Genomic DNA, 17,732 nt, shown 5'->3' on the forward strand with positions numbered 1-17,732 from the left:
AGGAAATTTCAGTTCCTACTGGCATCGTATTTTCCGATTTTTGAAAATTAGTCCTCACAGTTAAGATAAGATAAGATAAGATAATACTTTATTGTCTGTAACACAGGGTTCCAGAAAATTGTCTTTGACAAGGCTCCAGTTACAAAGAGACATTCATACATACATGTAAAAACAAGACATGGGATGAATTTGAGGTATCAGCAACAGTTTTCACACCAACTTAATTGCTGCAATGTGGCAACATTTCTAGACACAGCTATGCAACGAGGTCTAGGACAGCACGCAACGCTGGTCGTACAAGCTGTGTGGAAGAGGTGAGAAGATGCCTTAACATCAGATGCTTTAAATCAAGCTTTTCATAAAACGTCACAGTAAAATGTACAGAAAAGGACACTACATTTCAGATACGTAGCAACACGAGTAAGTGTTCTCACTGAAGGAAGGACTGGCTTTTACGTCCTAGTGCTGACCCTGTCCATATCTAGTTTCCATGTCTTGTTTGTCTACAATTTTCTCAGCGGGTTGTAGCATATCCAATAAGTAAGTCCAACAAATGAACTTGGAAAAGCTTGTTTGCTTTTGACTTACTACTTCTAGACATGTTCTCCCTTTGATCACAGTGGTTTCTGCTGGTTTCTCCCACACTCAACAAACATATAATCACAGGAAGTGGAGAGTAAATTGCCCGTTGGTATGAATGCGAAATGTGGACCCCTGCAAGCCTCGCAGTCACTAAGGCTAATTGGAACCCAAATATAGAATAATAAACCCGCGCTTTGCCCACACCGCTGGTCGGCCATTGTTATACCTCCTCGGGGACGAGTTTGAATGCCGGCACCGGTCAGGCTCATAGCTGTTCTGCTTTTTGTGTTGGAGTTTGCGTGTGCGTTTCTGGCCTGTCAGTGTGGCGCATCAGCAGTCGTAACAGGCGGTCCCAGTGGAGGGAGGACTGACAGGTAGGTAATGATCAAAGAGTCTGTTTCCTGTGTTTCATGTGCTCAGAGAGAGAGAGAGAGAGACACACATCTGTACTGCCGGTGCCTCTTCTGGTTGCAGATAGCACTCACTCGTCTTCACACGTGCGCATGCATACACGTGCGAGCACAAACTTTTAGTCATTTTGAGACCACTCACATTAACAGCTACTAACACATTTCTCACATTCAGCCTCACTCTCCGCCGTGCCACACTCCCTCCCTTCTAATAAATCGCTGAACTCTTTCCGCCTGCACGCAGACTTTCAGTCATCTCAAACTGTCATCTGGACAGTATCGCACATCTATAAAATATTAACCTGAAGGGGAGACACAGGCAAAGCCACCCAGTCTCTCTCTCCAATTCGGCCATCCTTCCCTCCCCGAGTAAGCAGGACTATCTCTCTGACTCAGGTGCCAGCACACTTACAGATATCTTACCCTCAATCTTGTGTCCACAGTTGCCAGTGGCTGTGTGGATGGGTTTGTACTCAGCTCTGCTCTGTTCAGCCTGCCAGTTCCTGTTTAATCAATTGGAGCAATTCAGATTGTATTTGAGAAAGGCCAAATCTCATCTCAGGTTGGATGTTGTTGGAAATGAAGTGCATCCTTGAGGATGGCTGTAAAAACAGCTTCACTTTATCTGGAAGATTAAAACTTCAGGGTCAAGGTAATCTGTCTTAATGAAACTGTCAAGTAATCCGGGAATCTGTAAACTGTGTGTGAGTGTGTCACACCGGCGTTTTCGGGTGCTCGCATGTGTGCATGTGTGTGTTTTTGAACTGACTGAATTTATAAATGCTTTTTAAATTACTGATTGACAGACTAGAGGGATATGTGATTGAAATGAGAGGTACATTAACTAGCAATTAACCAATGTTAAGGTAATTACGTAGCCAATCAAATAAAACTACTCAAAGCATGAAGAGCTCATTTAATCACCGATAAGAACTACTCCTTTTTGCACTCTTAGCCATCTTAATTTTGCAGGAAATCTCTTTTGTACAGGAGGTTCTGTTTATTCACACCTTTGTGCCGCCAGCCTCGGCATGGCAAGACTCAATAGGCCTTTTCATCATACAGACTTCAAACATCAACCTGAACTCTCCCAGTACACCTGATTGTACAAATGCACTATTAAGAACAGGTATTGATCTATGCTGAAAAAACATGGGGGCTATTAAAGAAGAAGACATTCTGCGAAACCTTTATCCAGTTTCAAAATAGATTAACAGAAAATAGGTCATGCACATGCAGAATCGTGCTTAATTGCACATGCACATAAAGCAATTGTCCAAATAATTCACTTTGTAAGACCTTTTAATATTAAGGTTGGAAATATCGTCTTAGTCCACAATATCTTACAGTATCATACATATTCTTTATCAGCTTGTTCCAACTCTTCATTGAAGTTATACGTTGTCTGCACAGTAAAATATGGAAATATTCTATTCTATTCCATCATTTCTATACACATTTTCCTCAAAATGCAGCCTGGCATTATTTGGTATTTTTGAAAATATTTGGGAACTTCTCTAGATTTTGGCAGCCCTAACTGTTGGGACAGTGGGATTGAAGAGGTCAGATAGTTTAAACATCCCTCTGTAATCCCTTGAGCATTGGTTGGACACAAAATGTATCTGGCTAAGTTCTTTCCATTGCATTAAGTGAATTTTCCAGAGTTAAAAATCGTAGCAGAAGCCAAGCTCACAAGAGGTTCTGAAGCCTGTGCTGGGTTAATTAGTTGCAGTTTGTATTTGACCTTAGTTATTCTCTTTTGCCTCAAAATGGTTTACCATTACAGTTGATAAAGCTAATGGCGCCTATAGACTGTGCGGTAAGTTCACAAGTTCATTGTAAGTTACACTGTGTTTTAAAAAGTCTTAATTGCAATCTGTCAGACTGTACGACATGATATATATAATATGATATATATTTGATATATTGTATACATACACTGACTGAGGCATTATTAGGCACACCTCTAACAATCTAAAATAGCTACTGTGCTATAAAGTCTACTTTTATAATGCATTTAAAGTCAATAGTTTGTTGTTAATTGTCACGGAGGTGTTAATTAAATAATATGATTTAGCATTGAGGTCAGACTGATTTCATAAAGTGGCATACTGTATGTATGACACGCCAATTCGTATGCCATTTTGGCGTGTTATCAAGACGCATAATCGCTTTTTAGCGCATTTATCAATGCAATTCGCCCACCATTGACCTACATTACGAGGAAATTTTCGCCATAGCGAGTAGTATAAAGGGACGTAAGTCCGCAGAGGGAGATTGGTGGGGGTGGTGGATGGGTAAAACACAGGACTTTCACCCAGGTAAGCTGGGATCGTGTCCCGCGTGTGGTGATTTTCAGCTGATTTTTTTTTATTATTTTTTTTAAGCCATCCCCAATGTTTCTTTCCTAAACCCAACCGTTTATGGTTTTCCTAAGCGTGTTTTTTTAGTTTTTTTCCATGTTTGTCGCTTTTTTGTGTTACTAAAGCCTTTCCCGGTGTTCTTTTCCTAAACCCAACCTTTTTTCTTTTTTTTTTTAACATGCGTGTACCATTGTTCTCGCGATAGTACGTCACGTTCTCGCGATAACACGCAACGTGGCGATAACACGCAACGTGTGTATGTTTACATTCGCTGTATACAGCGTAGACATACACGTGGATAGCTCAAAATGCGTACAAGATAACACACCATTTGGCTTTAGGAAAGTGGCGTGTATGTTTACGCAAAGACATGATGCCATGTTGTTGAGGTAATGATTGATGATGGTGTTGTACTGGACTACATTATATGGGTGTTTTTAATATTCTGTTCCCCTCATAGATAGGGAGGACAAAAAAATTAGAAACACCTCTCACTAGGACATTACAACACCACCTTTAATTATCACCTCAAACAGGCATGTTTACACTTTTCTGACAATTTCACAAAACAGATGCAAGCATCGGAAAAACGGGAGTTGAGGTAAATGATTATTTTTAGCCATAGCGTTACGCTAACTAGCCCGTAGCTCTAAATCAGCTGTTGGTTGACAAGTCTCACAGTGCAATCTAAGATCACCATTTTTGATTGACGACTTAAGATTTCATCACATTTGCTGCAGTTCTGTAACTAACTAGCAGAATTTCGGAAGCAGGGCCACACCCAAACCCTCTCCTCTCATTCACTCTTGCATTCTGCGCTCCTCCCACCCTATTGTTTTCTTCCTCTCCTTAATGTCATAAAGGGGTCTGTTGTGCACAGCTGCTATGGCGTTTTCCATACCACAACGCAGTCAGCAAAAGGATAACTACAGTCAACTTCACGCCTTGTATTCCAATCATCTTTTATTAATACATTGTATAAACCTATCTGGTTGATGGTATGGTCCTTGCTAGTGAAATGATCATTAGAAACTGTTTGCCTGTGAGTTTTGGAATGTTTGTAGGACAAAATAGTAAATTTGAAGATCTTGTCTTGGGAGGAATTATAAGAAGCATTTTTCACTTTTTTCTGACATTTAAAACAGACTAAAATTCTTAATCAGTTAATCCAGAACATATTAATTAAATGAATTGCTCATCAACATAATCGTAAGTTGCAGCCCTACTTCAGACTTAAAGCTCGTAGTGAAAACTGACAAAAATGTAGTCTATGAAATGCTACTACTACTATTACTTGCAGTATATAAATAAGACACTCTGTTGCCTTAAAATTGGTTATTTCCACAGGTATATAATATACGCCTTTATTGATCCCCAGAGGGGACATTCAGTTATTGCAGCAGCATAAGGACATTATAAGTACAAATAAATAGTAAAAACTAAATATTAAAAAAGGTATATAAAACTGAAATAACAGAAGTAAAAATAGAAATAGACAATAGCAATTAAAGACGACACAAAAAGATTAAGGACAGTGGTGTGACGTGTAGGAGCAGCAAAGTAAGCAGGTCTAGTACTTTACATGTAAACAGAGCACCAGACTAATATACAACATGATTAAGTAATGCTATAGTGTTCATCTGTAACTAAGGTCATAAATCGTTTTAAAGCAAGAAGAGTTAAAACATGTCCTTTCCTAAAGCTGCTGTTGCCTACTGTATCACGTCCGAGTCCGTCTTCCACTTCCACAGAGGGCTTGTCAATAAACAGCAGTGAAGCCGAGGCTGACCCGTTTTTACACACCCGAGGCTGGCAGCTGATCCCTCTGAAAACCAACTGAATCTCTGTAAAGGGGGGGAAATGTAGCTGGCAAGCATGGAAAGCTTCAAATGATTGATAGCCATTTGTTTTGCCTGCTTAATACAACATAAACTCTCCAGCGATTCATCACCAGAGCGAGGGTTTTCCACGGTGCCGCTGCAAAGCCCACTAAAAATAATTCATTTTCTGCGAGCTACGAGCCAGGCACTAATGTTAAATATTCATGCGGGTCCAGTCTAAATGATGTGGCCATTGGCACACAGTTAGAGCACACTCTGTGGAAGGGAGGAAATGTCAAGCTGTGAATAAATAAAAGCAGTGAAGCCGTATATTACCCTGACATTGCGAACTGACTATAGTTGCCATTTTTTTTTGGTACGGCCACTTCAAATAGATCTCTTTTATAATCAATACACTCCGTAAAACATCCAGCATATTGCCACGTCGGCAATAATCTGGACTCTTTGTGTTTGCTCATCCTTTATTCACCGTTTGTGTTTGTTGCCTAATTTGTGCCTCATGAATGTTAACTGGAGGTGCTATTTCTGTCGTAATAGTCGGCGTGTTCGGTGAAACGGAGTATCAAAGCCACTAAGTCGACTCTCTTCAAAAGATGTCGATGCGCTGCGAGCACCTGTCATCACACGCGATCAATATGGCTTGCGCCCATGCAGCTGTTACGGTTTCATTCGTATTGACCGCCACGTCAGTCAACCGCATTCGTTTCTGAGACGTTTTCACAGCAAGGACACTCTGAGACAGAGAAGATGTTTTCACGGTCGCACATGAATTGTTTTTGAGACGTTATAGGTCATCTTCTGCCATGATATCAGTAAGCACAGTGGAGGGAAAGGGCAAACTATAATAGAACGTACTGGGTTGAGTATCCATTTACAGGAGAAGTCAAATAGAGAACATAATGTCCGCTGTGCATCATTTGGATGGAATGGGGGAATGTTAAATGGCCTCATATTGACAGACACACACTACCAGTATTCATTTTTATCGCACACATATGCGTCTGCCGCTCACATTCACACACACATTTCCTCCTGCAGTCTCTGACTAATGAGGCCTGGGGCTGGAGATGGTTCCATCAACGAACTTCCCCCTCTTTCTCTCTCTCTAACACACACACGCTAGCTCGCTCGCTTTCCTCTCTCAAACGTGCGCCTGATTGATAGCAGTGATTTGACTGAGAAAAAGGGAAATGGGAAATTGAAAAATGGTGGAAGAAGATTGGAAACAACGCGCTGATTATAAACTCTGTGAGGAAACAAAAGGCCTTCCCTCTGCCTTTTTTCTTAGCAAGAAGGTAGCAGGTGTGTGTCTGACAGGTGCCTGATTGAGGCGCACAAAAGACATTACAACAGCAAACAAATGGACGTGTTTAGCGTCCCCGGATGCAGTTAACGTTTTGGGCTGATAGATGTGATTATGAGTATATGAGCAGTGGCAGCCACAGAATGGGCCCAGGTGTTAGGGAGAGTGGAGCAGAAAAGGAGGCATGTTATTGTTGTGATGATAATAATCCATCCATACAATTAATGGTATGTCATCCCCCAAGGGTCATCAGCCTCGGAGGATGTATTTAACATGTCTCATATTGAAATAATAGAGCCTCTCTTGGCTGGAGACAGATACACAGTGGGTGCGAGACCACGCAGATTTATCATCATGAGGGGTAAAAAAAAAAAAAAAAAAACAAACAGAACAACAATCATTGCATTCGAAATCCACTGATTTACAAAATAGCCTCAATTACCTTCGACGCCATCCCCATCTATTTTGGTCCTTTTATGTTTACCTACTCATGTTTCAGGTTAATAAACAATAGCACTTTTATAACAGTGAGAATAAATTAGGCCGCCTCCATGTAAAATTTGTGTATTCCATAAATGAGGGAGCGTCTTGGCCGAGGCCCCGGTGGTTTAATATTCTCCGAGAGCTTCCAGACAGTGAGTGGTGGTGCAGCAGCTGTCTCTTGACCCTGCTGGACCCCCCACTTACCCCTCTGACCACCTCCTTTCCACCGGGCAGGCTGTGGCGATGACAAGCCTGTCAGAAGCTTCTCCTAATGTCCTAATTACCCCTCACACACACACACACACACACACACACACACACACACACACACACACACACACACACACACACACACACACACTGTGCAGATGTATGCACATTCATAGTGAGTAAGCAGATATGCTGGCAGACAGGCTAAGAAAGCACACACACATTGCTTCTGTGAGCATTGCTCATGTAAGCTTTCCTGGCAAAAGACCATACTATAGGTGAGGCATTACAGCGTCTCCAGAATAGCAAAAATCCCTCCCTCAAGACTCCTTGGAGGCTTTGATTCGAATCGTTCTGCGTGTGTTTTGATCCGGGCATGGCTCTGTGTTGAATCAGAGCTTCGGTTTCTCTCCTGTGGCAACAAACGCAGCACTCCTGCCGCAACTTTTCTTTCAAAAAAACAAAACAAAGACCAGGGCTGAAAAAGAGGCTTCGCAGCAGTGCCTGCTGCCTCTGAGGAGACAAATAACAAAAAGATGCAGCGTCACCCAAAATAGACAATCCGAATGAGATGTGTCACTCTGCCAGAGGTTAAGCTTTGCCTCGGCTTTAAGCGAGAATCTCTCTCTCTGCTGCATTGGTTTTTGGGTGCGGAGCACACTGCCGTCGCTGCACTTAAGTCCATGCTCAGTCAACCAGTCTTGTTAACATAACAGAGTGAATGATTGTGCCTCGTAAGAAAAAAAAAGGAAATCATTGTACCTCCCAGCGAATGCAGTTGGTTGGTGATTTATAGACCTCTGGAGTGACTGCATTTGTCACAATCAGCATTACTTAAAAAGTGTTACCATAATGCTCTTCCTGCCTCATATTATGTTGATTTGAGACATCCTAACCTCGTAGTACGGTAGTTTTATTGTGCCAAATTACCTTTTGATAGATGTGTCAACGAAATATGCAGCAACTGCTGTCTTTTTTTTTATTTCTTTTTTATTTTGCTTTTATTTTTTTGCTGCCTTTTGATGCCATTTTATTTGTGTAACAGGGAGAGCTCTGTGTCTGTCATGTGAGGCTGTGTGGAACAGCAGCCTGGCATCTACAGTAGTCAGAAATGTGTTAGCGTTCGCTTTTTTCTTGACACCACTGCGAGAGCCGAACGCTACCTGAGCTGTCATTAAAGCGGCTGGTTGCTGTTTGCAGCTCTCTTTTTGTGTGTCAGCTGCAGAGACATTTTCATGTGTGTTGTGAGTGACAGGACTCACTCACACACACACACACACACACACGCACGCACGCAACACACACAACTATGAGAGTACACACCTTTCTGTTTTGCTTTCAAAGGCATTAATGATGCTGAAATGTCTTCATCTTAGCCTGTATTCATAAGAACGTCCATCTCTTGTTATTAACGTGTAATTGTAGATGCCCATAGCACTTTACTAAGAGCAGGCAGGGCACCAAATTCAATATATCTGCTTTATATCTGCCAGCCTTTCGGAAGGATTATCCCTTAATCTCTTTGGAGTAAAAGCTGTCTTCAGCTACATGTGTCCTCCTGGCTTTAGTACAACACAAACATTCAGGTCATAGATTAGACATTTCCAAAAGCGTATACCATTAACAGTGAGCAATTAACCACCTCTGTGGGGATAATGGCAAAATCTCCTTCTTATTGCAGTTCATGGTGCAGGAACATGCTTTGAATCTCCTGTAAACCAACCTGATTAATATGTTTCAGTCGACTGGGGAGAATTAATCCGAGTATTCCCAGAAGTGTTTGCAGGTGAGCGTTTTTTGATATCTCACTGACAGGTAGGGCTGGATTAAGCTGTACCGAGAGCTGATAAAAATATAAGAAGCAGGTCAAGTCTGTGAATAAAATGCGACTTACTGAATAATGCACAAAACTGCAATGTTTTTAACAAAACAAGCACAAATGCGTCATAAGTTACTGAACAGTGGCAACCCTCCGCTAATAAGCATGGAAGTTAATTAAGGACTTAACAAAACAAAATTACCACTATTTATACTACTATTATTAAGGTCACTTACTAGCTTTTTCCAGAGTTTTTCCATTGTATCACACCGTCTTCATCAGCGAATAGATTTTTCTCAATAGTTATGGAGATGGATCTGTAGACAGCTCAGTAGCTGATTTCATCAGACTGATCTCATAAAGTGGCGTATGTATGACACGCCAATTCATATGCCATTCTGGTGTGTTATCAAGACGCATAATTGCGTTTATCAACGCCTTTCGGCCACCGTTGACCTATATTACGTGTGAATTTTCGCCGTAGTGAGTAGTATGAAAGGATGTAAGTCCAGAGAGGCTGGTGGGGGTGGTGGATGGGTAAAACACAGGACTTTCACCCAGGAGAGCTGGGATCGCGCCCTGTGTGTGGTGTTTTTCAACCGTTTAAAAAACATTTATCCCAATGTTCTTTTCCTAAACCTAACTTTTATTTATTTATTTATTTATTTTACACACACACACACACACACACACACACACACACACACACACACACACACACACACACACACACACACACACACACACACACACACACACACACACACACACGTTTGATGTTGTTTCCGCGATATTACGGCACGTTCTCGCGATAACACGAGGCGTGTATGTTAACATCCGCTGTATAAAGCGTAGACATCAGAGATGGCAAAAGTACTCACTTTTTGTACTCAAGTAGAAGTACAGATACTTGTGTTAAAAAATACTCTTTTACTCTGGTAAAAGTAGAAGTACCGATTTAACTTCTTTACTCAAATAAAGGTAACAAAGTACAGGCTTGGAAATGTACTTAAAGTATAAAAGTAAAAGTAGCCTTGCGAACGACAACCATTTTTTATGCTAAGCTACCTGGAGAAACAGTGGACATGGAAAAAAGGCTCTTTATATGCCATTGCCTACATTTTAAATGGATGTCTGCCAATATTCGTGTTAAAATGTAAGGAGTAAAAGTAAAAAGTCGCCACAAAAATAAATAGTGAAGTAAAGTAAAAATATCAGAAAAATCTACTTGAGTACAGTACCATCTCTGGTAGACATACACGTGGACAGCTCAAAATGCGTACAGATAACACGCCATTTGGCTTTAGGAAAGTGGCGTGTATGTTTACGTCATGATGCCATGTTGGATTTCATCCATAGCACTTTTAAGACTTCTCATCAACTCAAGGTCCACTAGCTTTTTCCAGAGCTTTCAATTGTATGATCCTATCTTCATCAGCATATGGAGTAGGGCTGCTACGAATACTAATTTTTTATTATTGATTCATTTGACAATTATTTTCTCAAGTAAATGTTGTAAAAGGTCAGAAAATAGTGAAAAGTGCCAATCAAAAATGTTTTAATCCCAAAGCGTGTTTTGTCTAACAAACAGTCCAAAAACCCAAAGGTATTCAGTTCGCTGTCAAAGAAAACCAGGAAATAGTTCAATTTGAGAAGCTGGAATACAAATTTTTGACATTGACGCTTAAAAATAACTAACGATTAATTGGATATCAGAATTGTATGTCCATCAATTAATAATTCCAGCTCTAGTATGGAGTTTGCACAGTTGCCATGAAGATGGATATGTTGAAATGTAATAATTGCTTCTGCTGATGAAGACCTAGTGATATGATTGAATGCTCTGGGAAATGCTATTTAGTGGACCTTGAGTTGGGATAGTTTTGTTACGTCTCCAGTAATAGTTCCCATATACAAAGTAAAATGCATTTATTTATCTATAAGTAATGTTTGATTCATGATGCAGATTTGAAAATGAATAAGCCCTGACAATAAAAGACTCTTTTGTCTTTTTGCGAGGACAGCTAAAACTCTTTGATCTGTCGTCGTGTGTGTGTACTGGGTCCACTCTGCAGGAGCTCGCTTCTCCAGCCGATTTCCTTGAAAAGAAAAAGTTTGAAGCCCACCTCTGATCCCTCTAATTAAATGAAAACACAGTGGGCTACACACAGTGAGACAGCATCGCTTCACACACACACACAAAGGTAACCAATGCGGAGCTCTATGGGGAACTACACAGAGTTCCAGCATCCATCTCCGTTGTGCCCTGTTATGCAGTGCGATCACACACTAGGTTGACGTGCAACACGCTGCAGATCATGAGCATAAATAAGCAAGGGAATGTTTTACCTGAAAGGAAGAACATTAATTCAAAGGCATCTCACTACTACTGAGAAGAAATGTTGCCTCATTAGTGTTACCCCACTGCTTTTAGTGAGCAGGAGCGATCGAGAGAGAGAAAGAGAGAGGGGCTATGTGCCACTCTTACCACACAGACAGCCAGTCTCCTGAGATCTAAGTTTGCCTCAGAGACTCAAAAAATAGTGCAGATTATTATGGATGTGTTGGCGTGGCAATGGGTTGAACACAGATACCTGAATGCCAGAGCACTTGGAGCCTGGCGTCTTATAGACAAACAATGCAGTGCAAGAATACGCCCTTTTAAAATGTTCCAGAGTGCGTTTCTAGCCGGAAATGTAGCATCAATGGAAGTGGAAAGCGGGATACTTTCACTTCTCCGTTTCGGCTTCGGTTGAAAAGGAAAAGAGGTAAGGAGACAAGGACAGGCATTATTTGGAGGATGGTTGGCCTGCCTGCTCTCATCCGCCGTGATTGACAGATTGGTGCAACGGCTGCGCTCGCAAGGATGCCATCACATGCATTTTCCCCCGAAATCTGTCTATCAGCACTGTCTAAGCAGAGCGACAGCCATGACATCTAATCACAGGCGAGCTGGCACCTCATAACTTCTACCTAATGTGCTGCAGGTAGAGAGGAGAGAAGAGGGGCACGGCTGACACGCCACAACGCTATTTATAGCCCCCTTCAGAGGCCACCAGCAGGAAGTGGATCATACTGAGGGGTTAGGGAAGGTGTCACCGCACTATATCACGAGTGTCTCTGTTTAGATATAGGTCTCTGTTGACAAGATTAAACACTGAGATGGAACACTGGTATCAGGGCGATACATATTTCTGGGTTACACTCTTCTAACATAAAATGAGGGCAGATATGCTAAACATACAAGATGATAATGAGTCATTTACATAATGTTGCTACATCATTATAATTACCTGGCAATTAAAGCAGCTCAAAAGCCTCATTATGAGCTGTCCTGAGGGCCGGTTGGACCGGGACGCATACGGTGCGGTGTGCTCATTCAAGCTTCGAGTTTGAGTCTGGCTATCAAGCTCGCGGCCTTTTTTTTTTTTTTTGTTGTTGTTCAAATCACAGCAGATTTCAGCAGAAGCAGAATTGCCCCAGAAGTCTCATTATGTTGAATGATCGCATAATAAAAGACAAAGTTTTGACTGGCACTTGAAAGTTTTTTAAAGAAGCACAGGCTTAAGCCGTGTGAGAGATTTGCAGCAGGCTCCTGGACAATGTTCAAAACTTGTTTCTCCTCGTGTGCGATTTGTCACTCACACGTCTTTTGTCCTGAGGGAATTGCTGACACATTGAAAATGCACAAAGGAGCGTAACAAGGACATGTGTCATACCTTAGGCCCTTATTACGCCCGCAATGACAAGTGAGACAAGCAGTCACTTCAACAGACGGTACGCTCGCCACTGAAGCCCACATTGCTCACAGCCGGAGTGAAGGAGCTCCAAAAAACGTGTGAAATGTCAATATAATAAAAGATGGCGTGTGAAATATAAAAATGTAGATATGGATGTGCAGCAATGAGCAACGGAGGAGGTGTGTGTGTGTGTGTGAGTGTGAGAGAGAAAGAGAGAGAGGGGATGGAGGGGGTAGTTTATGAATAGCAGACAATGAATGATGGAAGCTCTCCCGAGGGTGCAGGCCCTGAGCACTGCTGCGGGGAGACTTGGGAACACTCCAGTCTCCCATGCCCTGTGAGATGCCAGTTTGGGTGGGCACCGTTCCGAATGGGTGCTCTATTCTCCAGGATACATCGCAGGGTCCTAGGGGAGCGCCTCCAGGCAGTGGCTGCTCTAGAGCGGAGCTGGCTGGAATCTCAATCAGGGGACACGAGGGGGAGAAAACAGAGTCCACACATTCCCTCGGTTACTCCATATTAATATGACGCTGGATGAAGAGAGAAAAATGGCTCATTAAGTCGGGGATCGTACACACCTGTGGCAAAATAGAATGCCTGGATTGTAAAAAAAATTACTCATTATGATGCCTTTTGTAGTTCTCTTAATTGGTGGAAAATTTACACAAATATCGAGCTTGAATTTAATGAATTTCAACAGCCCTATTTATCGCTTATGAATGAGTTCTTTTTGTTACCAGTGGAATATGGCTCTCTGCTTGCATCCTGTCTGCTCACAACCTGTCTGTTTTTCTCTCTCCCTCTTCTGCTGTCGTCCTGCGCTGCAACAGGAGCTGCTGAAACCGTGACAGGTACGCTTTCTTTTATGCTACCTGCTGTTCATTTGGAAGTGCTTGCTTCTGTCTGTGTCTGGTGATTGGCTGTCCATCGCAGTCTGTTCATCTGTGCATATTTACATGAATGGTTGGTTATGTTGGCGTTTTTCTTTTTCCAGGATTGGCGGAGAGAGCCACACACACTCACACAATGCAGATCCGTGTTTTATTCTTAATTCTCAAATCAACATTTCACCACATGTAATGGCAGATTTCATTTTGTTTTCAGACCACTTGGTTGCCACTGAAGTTTTGTCTGTTTTTAATTAGCTTTTTTTTTTTTTTTTTTTTTTTTTTTACTGGGATCTAAGATGCTAGAAGGTGCACTTTACCAATTGTGATTGTACCAACAGCACAAATAAACACCACTGGCTATAACTAGGCTATATCAGTGTTCGAACTATACCGTGCCCTTCGGGGGAGCCCACTTTTTTTCCATGTGGGCGGGGGGGTCGTGCGCTTGCGACTTACAAAGACACATAACAGCTACAAGTGTATGCACTACAGGATTTACCCTATTATACTTTATGGACAGGGATTGATAGGTCAAACTGCAAACAGCCAGCCACAAATAGTCTATAAACAAAGCATCGGGCTGTCTCACATGAACAACGGTTAAAGTTACTCAGGCTACCGAAGAACACCAGAATTCCTACGTTCAATTAGGCCTTAGCGACGCACCCCAGGTTCCATCCTTAACAAACAGCCATGTATATCGGCTCTTCCAGTCTCTCCACTGCTGGCTGTTCAATTTTAACGGGAGAGAGGAGTAAGAGGGGTTAGGATCATCTTCAGCCAGAGAGGACATTATTTCTTCAGCTTCTCCTTGCGCTGTCACCACGGTGGGAGATGTGCAGGTGAATTAGTCGTGCCATTAACGTCATCGCTACACAATTTCTTAGAAAAACCAAAATTAATTAAACTGCCTTGTTTTCTTTTTGCCATGGCTATATGATGCTAACTGCAGAATAGATTTCAAGGACTTTCCGCACCGATTAATGGCCTCCAACGTTTATGTTTATTCTATGAATCTTTGAGTTAAAATGTACTAAACATGAGTTGAATTTGCACCACCGCGCCACCACGCCTTGATGCTCATAACAAGAATAGCATGTATAGTATAGTATATAGCATGTATAGTATAGTACATAGCATGTATAGTCTTATTATTAAGGGGAGCGTTTCTACAGCAGCTCTGAGAGGCCGCACAGCTGTTTTGAGCTAAATGCTTATGCTAACATGTTTAGCAGGTGTAATGTTCACCATATTCACCATCTTATCTTTGTGTGTTAGTGTGCTGAGATTTGCAAATTATCAATAATCACGAAGAACACAAAGTTGGTCATAAACCAAAGTGTTGGGCAAGTTGTGCGGCCGTCTCCTCCTTTCCTTATTGTGAATTATTGACAACCCCCCCCCCCAAACACACACACACACACACACACACACACACACACACACACACACACACACACACACACACACACACACACACACACACCATTACAATGTGGAACCCAATCATTACAGTGTATCAGCCATTTCATTTACTTCACAAAAGTGAAACCTTTTAACATTAGTTGGTGAATTTCTCCGGTGGAACAGCCTTCTTTTCAAGTGATGTTGTAGCATCATTATACAATCGGTTCCACTGAGTTTCTAAAAGAGCTCGTTTTTTTCGGTAAAAAAAAAAAAAAAAGAAAAAGGCGGTCAAATTAGTGGGTATGAATATTTTGAAACCTCCCCATGCAAAGGGTCTAGGAGAAAGGGCAGGGCGCTAGTATACCCCGAGACCCTTGTGAACATCCTTAAAACAGCATTTCATCACGAGGATCAGGGTTTAATGACTGAGCTGGATAAAGCTGCGCAGCAGTGAAAAGGCAGCATCAGAGAACTTTTATTGTTAATGACTGGCTAGAGTCCTGCTTGTTCCTTGAAAAAGGACACAACTGCTGCAGACAGCGGTGACTCGAGGGAGAGAAATTGGGGGCTGGCTGTCCTGCCTTTTGCTGCTTTCCCCCTTTCATGTCTTTTGATGTGAAAACAAGAGAGAAAAGCTCAAAGAGTGAACCAGCTTGATTCAAAAGATGCCTGTCTCCAAATGTCTTGCTAGAGGAGCTGGTCTGCTAATATTTCCTGATTTTGTCAACTTTTTTTTTTTTTTTTTTTTTTTTGGGGTGGGGGAAGCCTCCATGCCAGATACTTGATGCCAGATTGTACATCCCCTCAGAGAGAGAGCACAGACTTTTGAAGGTCTGTATTTCCCTCTGACTGTTTCATTCAGTATGTGGTGATGCAGGAACAGGAGGGCAGCCATGTGTAGAGATACAGGCACTTTACTCTTCCAGACAGCTGCTGGAATGAGTGTGAATTTATCAGCCAGTCATCTGTGCCATGCCTCTGCCCACTTCCCCTCCATCCCCACCCACCACCCAGAATTAATGACTGCCTCTCCTCATTCGCACCCAATCATGACCAGGATGCCGAGGCAATTGAAAATGTTTACTCCGATTGCAAAAACCCTCCATGTTCCACAAAGTGGCCTGTTTTCACTTTGATGGGATTGCTAATCACAGCGACGTTATTTATGTGTGTTTTGAATTGGAGATGAGCCTTGGCTAGGATATTGGAGGGGGACCAACCTTGCTTGGGGGCTGCTAAACCTCATGGAGAATTTATCCATCGCATTCCCTTTCTCTCAGTCCAACAGATTGGGAGCAGAATAACCTTGCTTTGAGGCCGCTCTATGTTGCCGTTTTGACTGCCAAAAATAATCGTTTTACGGCGATGAAATAAAATAGACATCAAAACACTTGACATTGCTTTCGCCTCATCTTCTGCAGCACTTAGTACACATGCAGAGGAGCTCCAGCACACTTGATGTCAATACACATTTACACACTTTAGCTCTCCACATGAAGATTATTTTGATTTGATGCCCATGATTATCCCTCTTTATTTATTCAGGGTTTTTTTTTTCTTCATGTGGCAAGGAAGTAACTTCTCATTCCTTAATTCATTCACTAATTCAGTGTTTTATGATCAAATATGAGGCCACGCTGCTACCTGACCATGAGGAAATGATACAATTTGGGAGAAATAGCTGAATAAATATGATATAACTTTAAAGCCTATAAATAAAGCCTGTTATTGACTATTTGTGCATTAATACCATAGCACAGTTTGTCTATGCTTAAGTCTATTGCTCCCTGTAAAGCCCACAAGAACAGGATGCCGATTTTCAACTAAAGTAGATCGTCAGAACCAAACGAGAATTACTCCACATTGGACGATTCTGCAACCCAAGATTTACGTCCCATGCCAAAACAGGAAATATTGGGCCCCATATGTAGCAAAGCTTAAAGGAAGGGTGTAAAAGTCAGAGTAGTGGAGGTAAATAATGTTCTGTTTTAGGAAGCGTAAACACAGTCTTTCCCCTAACCTTAAATGTTTTAGTTGCCTAACCTTTACCATACCTTAAAGGAATAGTTTGACATTTTGGGAAATGGGCTTATTCTTGTTCTTGCTGAGAGTTAGATATGAAGATCAGTATCACTCCGCTACAGTGGAGCCAACAGCTGGTTAGCTTAGTGTAGGAGGGGGAAACAGCTAGCCTGGCTCGGTCCAAAAAAGTAACAAAATCTGCCCACGAGAAGTTCTAAAAAGGTCATTTAACACGTTATATCTGATTTGTTAAATTTATACAAAAAACAAAAGTGTAAAAAAGGGAACAGCCTGGGCGAGAAAGTCTGAAAACAAGTCTGCTTTGCCTTTTTATAGCAAGCCAGCAGCAGTTAGCTTAGCCAACCAGCTAAACCAACAGGCTGCTGGCTGTACCCTGACACTGAACAAACAGATATGAAAGTGCTATTGATCTTCTAATCTAACTCTCTCCAAGAAGTGTTGAACTATTATTGTTTCAAAGTTAATTTACCATAACTACAATCTTTCCTTAACCTCAAACACGCTGTAGCCCCAGCCAAGTAACTGTTGGCACTGGGGTTTTGCAGAATCATCCCGTATCAGCGTTCTTGTCGGGCAATAGGGTTGTCATAAGTCCATAATCACCCATCATTTACCTACTCCATCTGTTTGTGCGGTGTTCT

At 41.9% G+C, this 17,732-nt stretch overlaps 1 protein-coding gene across 1 annotated transcript in view; it reads left to right on the forward strand.

The window, feature by feature from the left end:
* cadm1b (cell adhesion molecule 1b) overlaps positions 1-17,732 on the forward strand; it is a 168,269-nt gene that overhangs the window by 99,470 nt on the left and 51,067 nt on the right. The window contains exon 3 of the mRNA XM_028572906.1: positions 13,582-13,602. Within this exon, the coding sequence (XP_028428707.1) occupies positions 13,582-13,602 (21 nt within the window). The remainder of the gene's footprint in view (positions 1-13,581; positions 13,603-17,732) is intronic.

Source organism: Perca flavescens, chromosome 3 (assembly GCF_004354835.1).
Source record: "Perca flavescens isolate YP-PL-M2 chromosome 3, PFLA_1.0, whole genome shotgun sequence".
Taxonomy (NCBI): Eukaryota; Metazoa; Chordata; class Actinopteri; order Perciformes; family Percidae; genus Perca; species Perca flavescens.